The sequence below is a fragment of the Thermobia domestica genome, chromosome 10 (assembly GCF_964235325.1).
Source record: "Thermobia domestica chromosome 10, izTheDome1.hap1.1, whole genome shotgun sequence".
In the NCBI taxonomy this organism is placed as follows: Eukaryota; Metazoa; Arthropoda; class Insecta; order Zygentoma; family Lepismatidae; genus Thermobia; species Thermobia domestica.
The window spans coordinates 109,161,245-109,182,045 of record NC_137463.1 but is presented as its reverse complement, the minus strand read 5'-3'; the positions used below and the strand labels follow the sequence as shown (position 1 = coordinate 109,182,045).

Here is a 20,801-nt window from a genome sequence, read left to right as displayed (position 1 = left end):
ACAACGGGGTCCGGAAGTGGGCGTGCCCCTAATTGGTGTTTTCTGACGGTTTTAGGTTTTACCCACATTTGCTTGGTAACATTGCTTGGCATTGTCTGGTAACATTGCTCGGATTATCTGACAACTTTGCTATCAATGTTCATTTGTTTCCTGCTGTTTTCTGTTTGGTAACAGTTATTTGCAGTGAATTTGGAGTAATCAACCATGTGTGATCAAAGTCCCTTTGCCTGGCCTCCAAGAAGTCCCGATCTGCCGACACCAGACAATGTTCTTTGGGGTTTCATAAAGCAACAAGTAAGAAATACTCGATATCACACAACGCAGGAATTACGAGCAGCTTTGGAACATGCCTTCACCCTCATGACTCCGGAGTCTCTCCACAAAACATCTGTGAGAACTTGACGCAGAATTAAGCTGTGTTACGACATGGATGGTGATTATACCAATGCTTATGACTCTTAAGACACTTAAGACTTCAAGGTAAGTGTGTACAGACATTCTAACACAACTAACACTATACTGTTGGAACTAAAGGGGGTACGCCCACTTCCGGACCACCCTGTATATTATATGACCTGACCTTCACTTAAGAACAAGACTAATATTATAAGTTTTAGGTACTTTAAGTGTTCTCGAGTATTGTGTCCCGGTAACTTTAATTTAGTAATTTTAAAGAGAGGAATTTTCCGTTGGTCAACTTCTCATACTCTCAGGAAACGTACGACAGAATCAGCTAAATTATAGTCTGATCTACTAAACCTATTGTAAGAAAAACTGATTCGTTAAGAGTAAACATTGTATATGTATATACAAAGTTTAAGCTCGATTAGAAATTGGAGTTTCTTGAGAAACTATACTAGAACAATGCACCTCATTTCCCATCAGACCAAACATTTGTTCATGGTTCTTCATCTCATTAACAACATACTATAACACGCTACATACTTAAGAAACATAAAAAACACTAATTGATTATTTTTTTAACTCTCAATATATAAAAGTGACTCACTAAGCACACTGATATATCGTGAAATTGGGATGCCAGATCCAACAGGCTTTGATAGAACCATTATCCATTCTCCACTGAAACTGCTGTCTTGAATGTAAATGCTGATGCCACAGGTGTTGTTTTCCTTTAAACATTCGACTGGTGCAAGGGAAGTTGAAGAAGCTATGTCCACAGTCTTAGTCACAACATAACCGTCACAGGAACCCGTTGCCGAGGGCTTTGCAGGGTTCGTATAATTGCAGCTTATTGTGGTGCCATTTTTAACACCAGAAAGCACAAACTTTAAAATAAACCTTTCTCCTACTCCTAATTCAATAGTACCTTTCGGAAACAAAATGTCTGCAAAAAGACAAAAAATGAACAAGTTATTATAACATTATTTCTTAAAACTAGTATTTTCATTAGCTTAAAAACATATTGAAAATAAACAAATCTTTCATCCTAACGGTATTACGAGTAAATGACATCCTGTAGTAAATAACACTGCCTGAAATGATCTTGATTTTATTATACTATAATATAATCAGCGACGATTTCTCCATGGAACAAACGGACAGTCTGTTTCCTCCCTTTTGTGCATTTCCAAGTAGGATTTACGTTATTTTAAAACCTGTATTTTCTACAGAGAAAAGTCCCTCTGCTGTCTTACTGCATACAAGCTCCATATCGTTTGTTCTGCAAGGGCGTAACGCCGTCGGTGGTGCGAGGAATGTTTTCTTTCGAATAAAGCCAAATGGACACGAATATATCGAGTAACGGAGGAATCGAAAGAAACTGTGTGTTTGACCTATTCCACCCACTGCATTGAGCGTAATGGAACTTAGCGCTTCATAAAGTTCAGTATGTTTGTGTAATTTTAATTTACTAAGGAATAAATCAATTTTTGGATCCTTTCATGTAACGTTGTGTGTGGTATTGTATCATTATTTTGAACAAAATAAGGAAAGTTTAGGTTTCACACACCTAGCTAAATTTAAATCTGTGCAAATACGACAATAAATGAACAGGTGAGTACTAACTGTTTCAGGTTTACGAATTCGGAATTTAAATGGCAGGTCTATCCCTCACTGTACAATATTTGAAGCGAAAACAACATCTTATAGTAGGCATTTCTAAAGCAGTCGCCGTAATTCTACGAATCGGTTAGTTGAGTGTTCATTAAATAATAAATTGTCATATTAGACATGTTTGTTTTGTTACTGAAAAAGAGTTCGCAATTCAATTGTATAAATATTTCTTATGTAAATACTGGGCATCTTGAATAAATTCTAGACCATCTCCATTCAACAAATGCCTTAAAGACATTCGATTACATAAGGATTGATACTCACGTGAATGAGCAATATCATTATGAGATAGTTAGACATAATGGACAGGTGAAAAAAATGAGAATGAATGTATGATTATTTCCACACATTTTCTTAAGCAAAGCAGGAATGGGAACATAGAAGACCATAAGGTAGAAAGTCAATGAACGAAAGCAACCATATTGAACTGTTAAATATGCAAAAAACATACATGAAACTTTCAAACCCTTTAAGAAAGAAACTACGTTTTATGGAACTTCCAGTATAATTCAGAATGATCTAAACAGTTTTGTAGCAGAGGAAATATCTAATGAAGTTGTATGAAATTTTCAGTCCTCCCCTTCTGCAATATTACTTGAGAAAATAACAGACATAGCAACTTTGAATACTGTTACAACATGGGAGTCAATTCCTGTATAACTTTCGGAGGGAAGATAAGGGTTTTCTTGTCACATATCCAAGCAAAGATCCAAACAAATATATTCAGGATCATAGAGGTGTGGTCCCCATGGATTCTTACGATCCGTGGTAGTAAAGTGAAAAATGATTACCATGATTAACAAACAATAGTAGGAAACGATCAACTGAAATATTAATCGGACACATTTAAAATGGAATGAGATCTTTAACGTTCCAAGATTATGTCATTAGGCTAAACAACATTGATGAATATTAAATAATATTTGAAGTGATAATGAGGTACGAAGCGGATTAACCTCGAAAAGATCTATTTGAAGGGTGTGAGGCAAGAACATGGTAACTCACAATTTTACTATTTTATGAAATTAGAGGTTTTCTGCTGCACAATTCATTTCAAAAGTCAGAAAGCTGACTTTTTACATAAGACTATACATGATGGATTAAAATAATTGCATCAAATCAAAATAGCGAGTTTCTAATTCTGCATGCTGCTCTATGGGTTATCATGTTTTAACATTTAAGCCAAAAGTGATACAAACATTATTTTCTGAAGCGTGTGTGTTTATTTTGCGTCATGGCTTACATTTTGCATTAGATTTTCACATCAGAAACAATATTTGTTGATTCATTCATACATAATATGAGTATTACAGAAATCTACCTAACGACATAAAAAAGCTCGAACGAGTTGAGCTTTAATTCAGCTAATGCAAATATTACAAACTTTGTGAAAAATCATATTATCTAAAGAAATCGATTATAAATTAAGAAGAAAATCTAATATAAAAACGAATTGTTTTCACAATATGCAAACAAGTTCAAACAAAAATCAATCTTGGATATCTTTAAATTTTACGTCCCACGGTTATGCCGGAGGGGCTAAAGGAGCTGAAATGAACCTTGGAGTATATTTACTGCATGACGTGTTGGTCTTCCTATGTATCATCATGTTCTCCTATGTTAATTTGATACACACGTTAGAATATTAATATTGGCGCTATTTCCGTTTTTCACCCCAAAGAGACATTTCTAACTTAACTTAACCCAACCCTAACGGTAGTTCAGTTCCACTCCGTCAACCTTGAGTATTTGTCACAATTAGTTTTTTTTTTCTACATCAAACGAAAATTATAGTTATTCAGGATTCGAAAAGTGGGATGTAGGCCCTTGTACTTCACTAAAGTAAAGCAGTATTAATAAAGGAAAATCATGTTAGGCAAAAAAAAACAATAATAGTTCTTTCGTTTTTTAAGTACAAGGGCCACATGTTCACTTGTTTGCCCAAGTTACAAAATCTTGCTGGACCAGCCACAACAAGCGTGAGTTTCCAATAACACAGTGAGGATTCCGGAAGAGTGTTTGTGAATACATACTGTGCTAATGGAAGCTTGCTGCTGAGAAAAATGGTTTTGCTAGATTTGTATTGGAGCATTAACGGATCTTCGTAAATTTGTAGAAGACACACAGTGTTGCTGGAACTACATACTGGATTCTTGCATCTGGGTGCAAAAACATCTGGGTGAGATATACTGAAATTACTAAAATGCAATACTTGATATCCCACAGCAACTACTACAATGCAAAACTTGATATCCCACATTAACCGCTTATTATTGAAAATACAGCATGATTAACGCAACACAATTGACCCAGTTGGTAACCTTTATCCGAAAACAAAAATGGATTATGCAAATGCATATGGAAAGTACCCAGATGAAATACTGCAAAATCATGAAAAGAAAACACAGTGCAATTTACCTCTTTATTTCCCCATGACGATCCAGCTGTGTCATCTTCGGGACAATATTCACTTCCCGAGTTACTCAACAATAAATCATTTTCATTGAATTAGCTGTAAGAAACATCTAATGTGCTAACTCTTTTCTTTTTAGATGGGAAGGTGTTACACGAATCCACATTGCCCACCATCTTAACTGTGGGTTACCATCTTATGCATTCCAAAAAGTTACAAAGAATCTTACCATAAGTGAATATTACTGCGATCTATTGAGGACAATTTGATCTCAGACAATATTAAACGAAGCAGTATGCTCTGCTGTCTATCGGGAGGTGCATAATTCAGAAATTAAAAATTTGTGAGTTACGATGTTCTTGCCTCACACCCTTCATTTAATGGAGATGGTGATATTCACCTTATTCCAGAAACAATTTAAGCGCATTGATTATGCCTGTTTTCGGGCAAAAATTTTCCTAAGTTCATATTCGGTTATTTTCGGAATATTGTTAACCAAAGATGCCAGGTTCGAACCTCCAAGCCTTACTTCACAATATGGAAAAATTGTGCAGATGCTTTCTTCTATTAACTATAATAAGTCATATTAAAATGTTATTAAATGTACAAAAAGGTAACATTGATTGAAATACTTAATGATACAATATTTCGAAAGTATGTATTCACATGCACGTTTTGTAATTTGTGTTTCTATACGTTAAAGGTTATTTCCATATGTAAAAGAACATTTCCAATGAAAGGAAAGACATCGAACATAGTTCTCTCATTCAGAGTAAAACAAAAAAGGCAAAGCAGAAACACAAGACATTTACCATTTACAACGAGCTTGAATGTCTTTTTTTTTTTAATTCAGTTATATTTTGTTAAAAGGAGACTCGCCAGAGTGGTCATATTAGCTCAGTGGTATACCGAGGAAGTTCAAAATGCAAGGTCTTTAGTCCGATTTCTATTTGGGTCAAAACTTTTTGTAATTCTATTTTCCTTAATTCTTGAATAATTATATAAAATAATCACATTAAAATAAATCAGTTTATATATATATATATATATATATATATATATATATATATATATATATATATATATATATATATATATATATATATATATAACGCTAGTATATATCTATTAAAATGCTACAATAGCAATTAAAAGCGACTGACATCGAACCTATAACTTTGGCTTTCAAATCTTTCATTTACGGTTATGTGTGATTTCACGTTTATCAGAGACAAACATAACATTTTGAGTATGTGTATTTTAAATAAATTACTTAAATACATAATTTTCATAGAGTTTATGTTTTAAAATTATTGTTCAAAGCCTTTTCTAAAATTAACGCAGGTGAATTGTGCTGCCTTCTTCCGAGTTCTTTTAAACTATATGTTGTGGACGTTTATATATTTGTGGTCAATCCTTTCGACAATGAGATCTCGGAAACTACAGGCTCTAGAAAGATGACGTTTTCACTGACCGATTGCAAATTTCATGTCGATTGTCCAGTTCTAATTGAATATTAAAAAAAACATGTCCACTAGTTCTTTATTACATTTTTACGGGTACATTGGAAGTGTTGAATTTTTTTAAAAAAAAAACTAAAGCATCACATCCTGCGCATTATGCATTCCAACACCACATTGTTGTATATATGGGTTGTATATGTCTCAGTCGTTTCTTTCATGGCCAAATAATAATGAAAAAGGAAGGATAACCATTTCTCCAGTCTAAGATGGCATTTATTTTTGGAGTGTTTAGCCCAATGAACACCATATATAACTGGCATTATAATTTATTGTCTATGTAATGTATTTGCTTATTACATACTGCATGCAAGAAGAAAGAAAACACTGGTCATACATGAATTAGAAACTCCAACCGGAAGTAGGCTCAAATCTTGCAAACTTTGCGAGATATTGAGAAAAAATAATCGAAAAAAGTCTCCCCTTTATGATACCCCTTGGCTTTTTTTAATCAATACGTTTTTCACTTGTGTCTGTAAAGGGGCATGTACAGATGCTGTGAGGAATGAGAAGGAGATTTATGCTCATATGCGAATGATGCGCTGTGTAGAGAGCGCAGGTTAAGCTAGTATAATATGTAAATGTTAAATACAAATTAAAAGATCATGTAGTAGCTATAAATAAGTTGTATAGTATATTTATCTTTAGGTATCTGTCATATAGAGGTTACGTCTCAATATTCTCATTACAGCATGTAATTTACGTTCTTGAAATATATTCAGAGGCATAAAGAGAACATGCCTTTATAAACAGAGAATATCCAAAATCGAATCTTGCTTCCAGAGAAAAAACTCGCTGGCTCCAAACCCTTACAAGAAATACATAATCCCGAAAGGTCGCTTTAAGAGACTGAAATAGTGTTTTAGTAGGGAAGGAAGGACGGAACTTTACATAAGTTTTCAGTTCAATCCTCTGAAATGCTTTTGTACATGAAAGCAGTGGTGCTTTTGTTATTCTCTGTCTCATATATACGGTATATATATGTATATATATATCTATATCTATATCTATATCTATATCTATATCTATCTATCTATCTATCTATCTATATATATATATATATAAACGGCACCTCAAGTTTATTCTGACACGAACTTAATGACAAAGTCCTGTTGGCTACGCATAGATACACATTTTGTGAGATATCTGCACCTGTCAAACTGTTGTCTACACTTGGTATATTATAGATAAATACAGTTTTGGAAGATTTATACTGTGCAGTATAGTTTTTCTCATTTTTCTCAAAATTTGTTTTTTTTTTTTTCTGACATGTGTCGTTTTATAAAAAAGCGATTCAATTCTGGTGTGCCTGGAATAATTTTGTCCAAACGTCTTACACATACTAGTTACAGTTTGGAAAAGAGGCCTGTTGGGGTAAGCAACGGGGAGTGGGAGGGTAGATACTATAAAAATGATAGGAAACGATCGATATTAGTGTGGGGATCCAAAGTTTTTGGGGTCGCTGAGATAGTGTTACTTCCGATTTTTTAAAACTTCGTTATAAACTCCCACTTGCACCCAAGGAATAACGCAATGACAAAATTATTGAAATTGACCGATATTAGTATCGAATTATAAGTTTTCGGAGCAGCTAATTTAATTGGTATCAATTTTAATGTCGTTTAAGTCCCAATTCAACCACACTGGTGGCATTACTCTCTTAGCCCTCCTAGGGGAATGGGAGGGACAGACATAAAAATGAAAGGAAAAACGATATCTGTGTCGAATACAATATTGAGAATCGATTAAATAAAAAATGACACTCCATATGCCATTTAAGTTCAACTGCCAATAGCATCCCTTAAGTGGTGTGTGAAATTGACATGTAAAAATATTTGACAATGACCGACGTTAGAGTAAACACGATAGTGCACGGCTACACACATCAGCGAAAACTTTAGAATTTCTACAAGAAGCTGTCTTCCACCGTATTCGGCTTACTTTCCAGATTTATCTCCATGTGACTTTCTCATCTTCCCAAAGCTCAAAAATGCAATCTTTAATAGTGGGAAGCAACAAGTGGGAGGAAACGGGAGAACCTCAAGAAAACCCAAGCACACGTTGTTTGTCCACCACAAAGCTTACTTGTCGCGATCTTGTATCGAATCAAGGAACACATGCATCAGACGTGAACACTTTACCACTGAGCCACCGAGGCCCACCCAAAGCTCAAGACAAAGCTTCGAGGATGGTGTTTTCAAACAACGGAAGAGACTATCCCAGCTTATAATATAAAATTTCTAATATTACAAAAAATTCTGATTTTGACTTTTAAGAAGCAGAAGTGTGTTGATGCTTATAGGGACTATTTTCAGAAAATTTAAAAGGAGTTATGTAAATAAATTGATTTTTCAAAGAGTATGTAAAACGTTTGGCATCTCCCTCGCATGTAGTCGTTTCACATTATCATCAATCTCTGCTCATCCTGAAAGGAATCTGTGTTCCTGACGATGACTCCTACTAATTGTGGTAAACTTAGCTTCGAACCACAATGTTAAATTCAAACCCCTACGAAATTTTAACTTCGGTCCACGCTCACTTTAAAAAAAGGGCAAGAAGTATTTAAATTGGAAAATCTACAACCGTTCTTTGCTGTTTCAACGTTATTTCTTTATGTATGTCAGCGTGAGAGTCACAAGGACTGAAACATACCAATAAATGGAGTATGATTGAGATGTGACCTCGTGATTCTGAGTCCATAAACAGAACTCTAATCAGCTTTAGCGTCACTAGACTTTAATCGATATTCAAGGTGACTGAACTGAAATTTGAAATCAGTTTCTCTTAGTCTTTCAATTAGGTGCTAGGATAAATTCTTAAAATGGAGAAAGCTAACCAAACGGAAGAGACCTACTAGTTTCAGAGTGATTATATTAAAAGTGAAATCATAAATTAAGGTAGTGAAACAGATACGTCTCACACTAAACCAGAACAAGAACAGACAAGCTGTATTGTTCCTCATTATGCATTTTCTTAAGGGTGTTGTGTTGGATATCTGATAGAGACACAAGTGTATTCACCCTAAATTATGGTTCTAAACTTAGGAGCTCAAGCTTCCTTTAGAACAGAACATTCGTCATCATCCCATTATTTGCACAATAAATTTCTATGTTAAGCATTGTGTTGTTTCGCTAATGTAAATTTTTAAGCGCCTCCATTGGATAATTGGTTACTGTCCACCACACGCTACAAATGCATTTATTTCAGCAAATATTAGCCGGAGTGCCGCGGCACACTAGTGAGTTTGAATGATTAATCAGAGCCAAGAATCTAAAGAAATTAATTTTCAGTATCCTCTGATCGAGCATGAGCACACCGTTGAGAATTCTCGATCTTTTCTACCATGCAAATAGTTCTTAAGAACATTGGCAGATATAACAGAAATTTCTTGAAGATTATACTGTTTCGAGGATACTACTTTCGAGATATCTTCTCTTTTACAAGTTGCGATGATTCCCCTCAGGATTACTTGTGAGCCTGGAAACAAAGGTAAGAGCGTGAGGAGCGCTGCGAGACAAAATATTATGAGAGCAACTTCTCGATTTTACACCAAATCTAGGATATTCAACGCTACATCTAAATCGGATATTCCTGGAATAATCCGTGCTATGTGTGTAGTTAAGATATCATCCTAGAAAATGTCAGTCAAGACGACAGACAGACAGTAATATTAATTCTGAGGAGTTAGACACTAGACCATAGGGTCAGGATAATGCAGTTTGACGTTTTAATGTATATACGATTTATTGAAGTTTCAACATTTCTGTAGCTGAGTTTTTTCTAATGGGTGGTTCGTTACATATTTGTTTCAGTTACAGACTCATGCAGCTTTAAAACTGCTGAACCGATTCCGAACCTAACCGGAATCGTAGAAGTTGCATTTAATTAGTATGTCTGTTAGGCAACTTTAGCTCAGGCCGGAAAGATAATGAATGAATGATTTGGTGAAATGAAGCGAGTTAGCGAAAACTGGAAGATTTTGAGAAAACCCAAGCTCACAGTGTTTATCTACCACAAAATCCATATAGCATGACCTGGATAAAAGTGATAACCCATAGTACCGAGAGTGAGCTCTGCCATTGATCCACTACAGCAATACACAGAAATCGTCTAAGATCGTATCATTACTGATAGAATGTTGAATGTATTTATGGCCTTATTATTCTTTGATTGACTAGTAAGAAAAAGCAGTTAAGCCGATCAGGTCTCGATCGGTGAGACTTTGTTTCCGAGGCATGGTTGAAGGTAGAGGAAGGGGATAGATTTATCATCTATGTAATACATTTCATATCCAGAAGAATGGAACGTGTAATAAATTCAGAAAGATCTTGCCTAATATTAGTGTCCCCTTAAAATATTTCTAGGAATAACCACTTCTTGCATAATATTTTTGTGCACTTCTACTAATAAAAAAGGATCTGCAGAACTTGAACTTAAGACCTCGCGTTCGTAATCTCGCGTTCTATCAGTGATCTAGAAAAACACACATACCCAATCTGAAGAAACATGAATTCGAATTTCCGTTGTTCGATGAAAATAATACTTATATCCGTTGTAAATTTTTTATGAAACTTTGGATAATCCGAAACGCTCGGAGTCTCTATGTAGCAAATGTTTGAACACAAAGAACAAATATACAATGAATATATTTCAATTCACTTCCGTTATTCAATTAATAAAAGTGTGGATTTATTCTTTTTCTTTCCTACAACCCTGTCAAATTATTCTATGTTATGTTTGATATATTCGATTACGACATATTTACTTTCTACAATTGACAAATTTATAAATTTAGAAATTTCGACATTCTTTAATTCGGAAATTGATTTAATGATTTCTTAATTCTTCCTAGTCAACCACCGCTGATTCTTATCAAGATATGTCACAAAACCTCAGGTTGAACGAAAAACAATCACGTACGTTTCAGTCTCTCGCGTATAGTGTAGGGAAGCAAATTAATAAGTTCAGAAAAGTAGAACATCCCGCTTTACTCAAATTAAACAATAAATAGTGTGTTTTATTCTGTATCACTGTGGTAACGCTTAAGACCAGTGGTTTCCAACGTTGAGGAGCGCTTTCTCGAGTGGCGTGAAGAGCTAGCAGGGGAGGCACAAGCTATTACACAAATAAAATGTGATATGAAAAAAAAGAACTTGTAATGAGCATTTACACTTTAGCTTTAGCATTTACATTGTCTCTTTCGTATTTCTCTTCAAGATTTCTATATTATTAGAAACTAAACAATTATTCAAATTCTTGTTTGTTTTACAAAATTTTCAAACATAAGTACAAAATACTATTTCAGTGTTTAAGTTGAAGTCAGAAACTTATCAAGTAAGGACAGTGGAAAAACCCATCCTGATTGTTGACATTGCTTTCACTTCATAAATTTTCTGAACGTGATACATTCGGTGATAAATTCGAGAAAGATAAGTATGTTTGTGCTTCTACCTTCGATTATGAGATTGGTATTATTTAATATTTCAAAAAAGTCAGCAAGATATGAAAGAGATAATACAAATATGTCGTTAGTAAAAGAAGTATAAAATTCATCCTTCCTTACACTTAGTAGAAATATTTCCACATCTGGCTTACTCTCGTACACCCTACTTAACATATTACCTTTCGGCAACTAGCGAACTTCGGTATGGAAAATTGAATTTTCATTTTATGCACAGAACTACTCACACAAAGCAGGCATGTAGCCAGAATTTCGTAATAGGGGGAGTCCGTGACGAAACACTATGGTCATCACACCAGGGGCTGGATCGTTCTAAACTATTTTACTGGCAACATATATTAGTTCGTTCAGCCAGGATTTTGTAAGGGGGGAGTTGACATGATATTTTGTGATTACACACCAGTGGCTTGATCAATCTAAACTATTTTACTGGCAACATACCCATATTGGTTTATTAGGACAATAAACGGAGGATATGTTAGGATTTTAATAACAAACTATAAAGAAATCTTCAGTAAAAGAATATTTTTAAAAATATTGAAAGAGATATAGTCTTTCAAGGTCATTCGAACTCGGTTTGTCTTGTCTTCTTTCTTCTTTTTCTTATCTTCGTTTAATGCCGTCAAGGATAGCAACGAGATCTTTTTGGCAGTAAGGACATCTCATAAAATGGGTTAGTGTTGCTGCGAAAATGAAAATGTTGGCATGCTCGTATTATAGATGATCATTTCTTAAGTTCTACCTGAGAGTCTATCTGATCGAACCGGTTTATCAATTGTCATTTGTAGTCCATAGGATTAACATGGAGCTAGATGGAAATCGGAATGTTCCAATAATGTCCATTTTAAACTTGAACCCCTTCCGTTTCCTCCACACAAAGCTCCTCATAAACGAAACGTATGCTGTAGTTTCATATTTTTAACGCTGACTCTTTTTTCTCGTTTCTTTTTGTTTCATCGTTTGTTAATTTTTTTATTTATGGTTTCGAAGGGGGGTCCGGACCCCCCCCCACGGACCCACCCCTTGGCTACGTCCCTGCACAAAGTCTCAAACAGACGAGTATTTAGAGCACTTGACTTTACAAAATTAACAACTTTAATAGCCAATGGTAATGCCTGCTTCAGGATTTCTGGTAAAAATGTTGCAGCTAAGACTTGCCTCTGAATTAAACCGTACAAACCAATAATTGTAAGATTTCTGTAATTTGCTAGAGCCTATCTTTATAAATTCAGACCGCGAATCCAACATTGCTGGAGCTCCGTCAGTGCATAATTCTACAACTCTGTCCCAAGGCAAATCATTTTCAACAAAGATGGGATATCAATGGAAATAAAAGAGAATGGAGAGTAAAAAAAATGATTATGACGGAAACAAATCAAAGAGAAGATTGAGTCACTGATGGACCCTAGCGACGAATATACAATTTCAAGTGCTGCACGTGCATTAAAAGTGAGTCGTGATGTGAAAAAGTGGCTATTGGAACTGGAGTTAAAAAGTAAGATAAAAAAGAATGATCCATATGGAGATGTGAAACAAAAAGTTATTCTGAACAAAATTCCATTGACGCGTTTCGTGCTTCTAATGATGATAGGGACGTAATAATTGGATGATGAAACATATATTGATGAGAATGGGTAAGAGTTTAGTGGAAACATGTCGTACTTTGAATCTGGTCACATTCCTGTTCCTTAATCCGTAAAATTTAAATTCAAAACTAAATTTTCACAGAAATTACTCATCTCGATGGCAATAAGTAGAAAAGGTCATTCTCCATCATATTTTCATAGGCAATCAATGGGGGCAATTAATCAAAATATATATCAAAATGAAGACATAGGCGCAGATGGGAGGACAATATTAAGATGGATCTCGCAGAGATAGGAATAGAAAGTAGAAACTGCATCCAATTGGCTACGAATAGAAGTCAGTGGAGAGCTTTTGTGAACGATGCATTGAACCTCCGGTTTCCATAGGCCATAGAGTTTGGTATATATCAAAATGAATGAATTCTAAAGAAACATATCTTATCTATCAATGAAAACTATCCGAATGGTGATTACACCTCTTGGCCTGATTTAGTTTCTTCTTACTATGCAATAGGGACGTAGCACCTGCTGGTCCGGGAGAATGTGAAGACACAAAGATGCTGGACCGTGATACACAAATCTGTCCCATTGAGAAATTCTGGGCTCATTTAAGAGCAAAAATATTCCAGCCATCGTATAAACCAAAAATATTCATCAAGTTTGGAGAAACGAGCCCGAAAAATAATACATCAATTCATGCAAACTACTTCGAACAGCTGATGGGGAATGTGGGTCCAAAAGTCAGAGCGGCTGCTAATCAGAGTGTTTTTTTCTGTCATTAACTGATTTCGTATGATTGTAGAATGTCTGTTGTGTCATCAGTACAAAAACTATAACTTTTCATGTGCAAGTAAAGAAAATACTGCAAATCGAAAATATGTCTCATTTGAATCCACAGCAGGTTAGCAGTAAATAAACACCAGATGCAAAGGTTCATATTTAACTCTTATAATTCTGTATTTAAGAACGTAGTTCTCAGTATGTAAAGAGAATATTGAAGAGCAATTTCGGTATGACAAACAGCTGGAGACAAATTATACAACATATGCTTATGTATTGACATTATACCGACGTTCTGTTAACACCCACCCCATATCATATGTTATATTTTAAACAATATTTACTTACGTCTTGAAATGACTGTATGAATACATACGACTGATTATTTTGAAGTAATTATTTAATGTATACGCTTCTAAACAAATGGATATGATTAAAAATCCCGACTTGAAGTGTGTACAAACTACTTTCCAAAAATTATTAAAAACGTCTTCCTGATCACGAAAACTATTGATTGGACAAGTATTTCAGTATTATTTTGTTGGGCATTAATTTTTAGATTTCCTATCCCCTCATCCTGTGCCGATGAGGATGAATTTCGACTTAAACGCCATTGGAAGCATCATTATTCATTTCAGCGTCCCAGAAAATTACTAAGACCAGTTATTTTACATTATTTTTACATATCACTCCTCCCAACTTCTATCCCTTAGGATGTGTTACTACCACAATATTCTTCTCTTAGATTGAAACTGATGCCTACCAAGTTTGGTAAAAGTTCTTCCAGACGTTTCGGAGCTGCGCTGAATATACAATTACACACACATGCATCCAAATATTTATAGCTGTGCAAGCAATGCTTTCGATGCTACCCACATAAATTCAAAAACCAACTGATATGCTCCTTCATGCCTAAATGTGGGATTAAATGTCCTTACGATTGTAATCTAATACTTTGACAAACCCAAATTATAAGTTCGACACTATTCTGTCCGTTAAGACATTTTATTTTTAATCCCCTCTCACCCAAACTAATATCGGTCATTTTCTACCCTTTTTACATGCCAATCCCTTCATACCAACCCAGAGTACTAATGGAGGTAAACTTAAATGGTAGAGGAAGTGTCCACAATCAACTTAGAGACCCCGAAAACTAAGGATTCGATACTAATGCCAGTTTATTTTAATTATTTTTCCATGTCACAATTCCCGCAACAACACTGTACTAATGGGTTGAACTTGAACTTAAGTAGCATCAGAAGTATCCTGTTCATCTTAGTGATCCCGAAACTAAGTTTTTTATATGATACTATCTGTCGTTTTGAATCATTTTATATGCTACTCCCTTCCACTCTCCTTATTTGTGGTAAAGAGTTTTGCCCCTACTGAAAGCTGAACTTCAAAGACATCTAAACTGTTCCCAAAGAACTTGAAGGCCCTGAAAGCTTTTGATTGGACTCTAATGTCGGTCATTATCAATTATTTTTACATTCAAAATTTCACAACCCTTTAAAGGGTGTTAATGGAGACTGAACTTAAATTGCATCTGGAGTGTCACTCTTTATTTAAACGATTCTCAAAATTATGGAATATCGATCATTTTTTATTATTTTTACTTCTCGCACCCATTCAATTTCCCATAGCATGGCTAAGAGCGTAGTCACCACTGGAGATGAATGTGGACTTTGAAGGCATTACAATCCTTCCAATTAATTTAGCGACGCTGGAAACTATGGATCCCACACTAATATCGATCTTTTTTTTTTTTTACCATTTTTATATGTATCCCCTTTCCACTCCCCGTAGGATACCCTACAGCACTTTTTTCCAGACTAAGTAGTATGTTGTTGAGTTGATTTTAGTTTAGCGTCCCTTTCAGCAGCGAGGCTATATGAGACGTGGACCTACTGATTAACTGGAATCCGAACCACATGAGCTCCAGCCGGGAATCGAACCCGGGTCTCCCACTAAGTAGTATGTATAGCAAGTTTAGTTAAAATTGCTCCATGCATACTAGAATTATGTTGGAACACACGCACAGACACGCACGCATATATATATATATATATATATATATATATATATATATATATATATATATATATATATATATATATATATATATATAACAGACAAAAAATAACAAAAGCGTCACCACTTCCATATACAAAAGCATTTCAGAGTATTGAACTGAAAACCTATGTAAAGAAGTTACGTTTTGTGTTCCTTACTAAAGAACGATTTCAGTCTCTTAAACTGACATTTGGGGATCTTGAACTTCTTATGACAGTTTCAAGCTAGCGAGTTTCTTGTCTGGAACCATAATCCGATTTTTTTGTATTCTCTGTTTATACCGGCATGTTCTCTTTACGCCTCTGATAACATTTCAAGAACGTAAATTGCATGTTGTAATGAGAATATTGAGAAGTATCCTCCGTATGACAAATAACTGAAGATAAATACACTACACAACTTATTTATTGCTGTTACACGATTTTGTTAATTTCCATTTAACTTTTATATATTATATATTGACGTTTCGTCAACACCTACCACATCTCAGATCTAATGCATCAAACATATTAACCATTTATGTCTATATATAACTGATTTATTTTAGTGTAATTATTTTAAATAATTATTCATACATTGAGGAAAATAGAATTGCATACCAATAGTTTTGACCCAAACGGAAATTTGAACTCACGACCTTACACTTTTAACTACCACGGTTTACCACTGAGCTAACCTGGCCACTGACTGAGTTCTTTCTAACGAAATATAACTGAATTTCCAAGACAATGACATTCATATGAGTTGCAAATGCTGCTGATGTTGTTTTTCCTCCTTTTTCTTTTTTATTTTACCATAAAAGAGATAACTATGTTCGCTGTCTTTACTTTCATTGGAAATTCCTTTTACATATGGAAACTTGAAAGATAAACCGAGCATGTGCTGACATGAATATAGTTTCGAAATATTATATCATTAAGTATTTCAATCAATGTTATTTTTCAACATTTAGTAACATTTGAACATGTCTTATTATTCTTAACCCTCGGATGCATGTAGCTTTTTTTCTACACTTTTACATATGTGGGGTCAATTTGACCCCACGCAATATTTGGTTGATAATAATATAACATAGTATGCATGTTAGGTTAATTAGATTACGTTAGGTTTGGTTAAGTTAGGTAATGCGGAGGTATGTTAAGTTTGTTTAGATTAGGTTACATTAGGCAAGGTATATAGTTCAGGTTATCGCGTTTTATTCATTAATATAAGGAATAAACCAATTACAAATATTGTTCAGATATTTTAACTGTTTTCCTCTTCCTCGCTTTCCGAATAGTTAAAAATAGTTCACTCTTCTTCATATTAATATGAGTAACAGTTCACTTACACTTATCCGAGCTGCAATTCAGCACCATAATCTTACTTGAAACAAAAGATTTCTTGAGCAAGGAAAACAACACTAAATATGAAGAAAGTACCCATGTTTTGGCTTTGTCACATCAATACACATCACTGACATTCAGAACACACTACTAACACACTACTGTGAAATTTGCACACATACTTCTCACATCTGCTGCAACGCTGTGATGTCTTCCTGTCCTCTTCCCTTGTACAGATCTGACATCTTACTCTCTTGTTCGAAGATGTAGGAGCCAATGCCTTTGTTTCCCTCTCTACACCGCAGAGTTTCATCGCATCAATCACTGGTTTCTTTAGGTTCAAACTGTGGCACCTCAGCCTGATGTGAGGAAGAATCAGTTCGTTCGCCAACTCAGTTAGAAAGACACGGCGCTTGTGACTGATCCCTGAATGATAATCCGGATGTTGTGATAAGTAGCATGTGTATGCATTGAGAGCGCCTACGTTGATTACATTATAAAAGAGGGCCATTGGCCAGCGACGCGTCTGTCTCCTACAGGTGTATGTTTGAACCAATTTGTCCATGGCGTCAACTCCACTCTTTGTTTGGTTGTAAAATTTTATGATTTCTGGCTTCTTCTTGGAATCTTCCTCATCCACGCCTGTGTCATGATGCATGGTGCTGAGTAGAATGACGTTCTTATTCTTTTTCGGTACGTAGCTTACTAGGGTAACATCTTTATTGAAGACGAATTGTGATGTGCTAGGCTGTCTTGACTTAACATTGACCAGCGCAGGTGGAATTTCACGTCTGTTTTTCTTTATTGTACCAACAATAGTTACATTTTGTACCAACAGTTCCTTAGCTAAATCATAACTTGTGAAAAACTGATCAGTTGTGATATTACTGCCGGAGTTCCGCAGCGTGTAGCACAATGTCTTCACGACGTTGCTGGCGAGGTTAGTTTGAACTGGTTCCCCTGGCTGTCGTCCCAAGTACACTAAACCGTCTTTTGCGTAAAAGTTCTCAGCATCACACAACCAGAAGATCTTAATGCCGTATTTACCTGGTTTACTTGGCATATACTGCACAAACTTGCATCTCCCACGGAAAGGCACTAACTGTTCATCAATCGTGAGGAAAACTCCGGGAACCATAACTTTTCGACAATTTTCTATGAAAAGTGTCCAGATATATCGAAATGCAGCCATGTGATCAGTTTCCAGACGCAAAGCGCGGGTTCGCTTGTCATCGAACCGGAGCAGTCTTCTGATATCTTCGAAACGATTCACGCCAAAAGTTGCTTTGTATTTCGGATTAGCGAATTTGTTGAGAAAAAGTTCGCGAATAGGAACATCCCAACTTCTCTCAGTACCTGCGATAAGAAGGATGCCAATAAAAGCCTGAAGCTCTTCTAATGTTAGGTCAGTCCACTTTTTCACTGATTTCACTGCCACTCTTCTTCCTTCTAAATTCGTGCACTGCACAATTTCCTCCAAAATGTTACGGGAAATGAACAAATCAAAGGCATCTTTGGGTGACGTCAAGACAAAGCCCCGCGGGAGACCTTGTACATTCCTTACGATGTTGTGCCTAGCAGTCTGGTGAACACCGGGTGGTTTGCTTTTCCACTCAATTCCATTCTTCGAAATCATACCGAAAGACGCTTGCTCATCCCTTGCATCTTCTTCTTCTTCTTCATCATCATCACCACCATTATCCATTTCAAAATCACTGTCTTCCCTCGGAATGTTTTCCTCCTCTGAAACTCCATCATCTTCGTCAAAACTGTCCAAGTTGCTGGCAACACCATTATCATCCTCCTCCGTAAGCAGTTCGTTTATTTCATTTAGAGACAATCCTCTTTTTGTCATTACTGTCTATGGCACTTTCAGTCTAATAAACAGGATTTTATAAAATCACGTAAAAGCAATAAGCATGCACTTGTTCAAACCTAAAATGCGGCGTTCTTTCACACACGGTGTGCAATTGTTTCTGCAACACAAACAAACATGAGAGCGAAGCACTGTAGAAATTTCGTCCGACTATACACGCGGTCTGTCAACAACAACTGATTGCAGTGTTGTCAGGTTACAGTGGAAAAAAATATTTTCAAATAAGATAAAACAACCTTTTATTCGCGACAAATTTTTACTATACTTGCAGCAATATGCGAATTTATGGAAATTTTACAAGAGCATAAGTTTATTCCCAGAGAAAATAAGATCTCGAAATCAAAACTTATAAAAAATATCCAGTTTTACAAAAAGATTCATCATCATCCCTCGATAATTCGAATGATGATGATTGTTGTTCTGCCCTAAGGCAGGTCTTTGACCCGAAGGTCCCTGGGCAAGATGAGCCCATGGTGGTTTTTCATTGCCTTCCATGGGATGATGATGACGTCCTAAGGACGGGACCTACAGTTTAACGTGGGATCCGAATCACATGTGTCCCCACCGGGAATCGAACCCGGGACCCCTTGATTACAAGGCGGTGAGAGTAACCACTTATCCACCGGGGAATACTGATTTTAAAAGATTTTCTCTACTTTGGGTATAGCTGAACATTATATCCAGGCCAAACTTTTTATTTTGAACGTTTCTAAACTATTTTGAAACTGGGGTCAAATTGACCCCACATATGTAATAGATGGGTAATGATAAAAAATGGTAAAAAAAATAAATAATAATAACTTGCAAAACAAATGTGTTTACATTCTTTTGTAGTTGAAGCATCCTGCTTAGATGTCACAGAACATCAGGATTTTTCAGTGAGATTTCCTTGTAATACTAGGAAATAAAAGCATGTTGGGGTCAAAATGACCCCACACATGCATCTGAGGGTTAAAAGAAGAAAAAGAAATGTGCACACTTTTTCCCGATTGCGAAAATTATCTTGGATTTGCGAACCTGGCATCTTTGGTTTGTTGTTTTCCGAAGATTGCCGAAGTTGAATTTAGCAAAGTATTGCGTCAAAAGAGGCATAATCAATGCACTAAACCTTTTTATAATAAGGTGTACATGTTACTATCGCGCGCAATTGGATACTGTCGCTCAATGCTAATACGCTTACTTCTAGCCTGGAGTTCCTGTTTGTTCACGTTGAAGTGTATTGTGGTGAACACCATTGTGTCTGTGGGTTTCCGAATGGATTCTCTCTACTTTCCCACATTTTCATCACACCGATCTTTCTATCACCATTCACTTGCCTTAATCATTCATGGGGCCGCGGTGGCTCAGTGGTAGAGCGTTCACCTCTGGTGCTTGGGGTCCCGGGTTCGATCCCAGCCCCCGCCAAGTGAACTTTGTGGTGGACAAACACCGTGTGCGTGGGTTTTCTCGGGGTTCTCCCGTTTCCTCCCACTTTCTTCATTCCACCATTTCATTCATTACTCATCATCACCGTCTCCTTTAGCCTAACCGGCATAACCGTGGGACGTAAAACTCAAAGATTTCATTTCATTTTAATCATTCATATCCCTTAGGTTAAAAGGCCATAATCATTGGGCGTTAAACTGAAAGAATTCATTTGATTTGTTCACTATCGCGTGATAATTTAACTTTAATGCTTGTCAGCGGCGAGG

General features: G+C 35.8%; 1 protein-coding gene across 1 annotated transcript in view; it reads right to left on the bottom strand.

The window, feature by feature from the left end:
* The window catches only part of LOC145662050 (uncharacterized), a 92,392-nt gene that overhangs the window by 36,521 nt on the left and 35,070 nt on the right, over positions 1-20,801 (bottom strand). Inside the window, exon 2 of the mRNA XM_081727382.1 lies at positions 1,010-1,348. Coding sequence (XP_081583508.1) covers positions 1,010-1,348 — 339 coding nt within the window. The remainder of the gene's footprint in view (positions 1-1,009; positions 1,349-20,801) is intronic.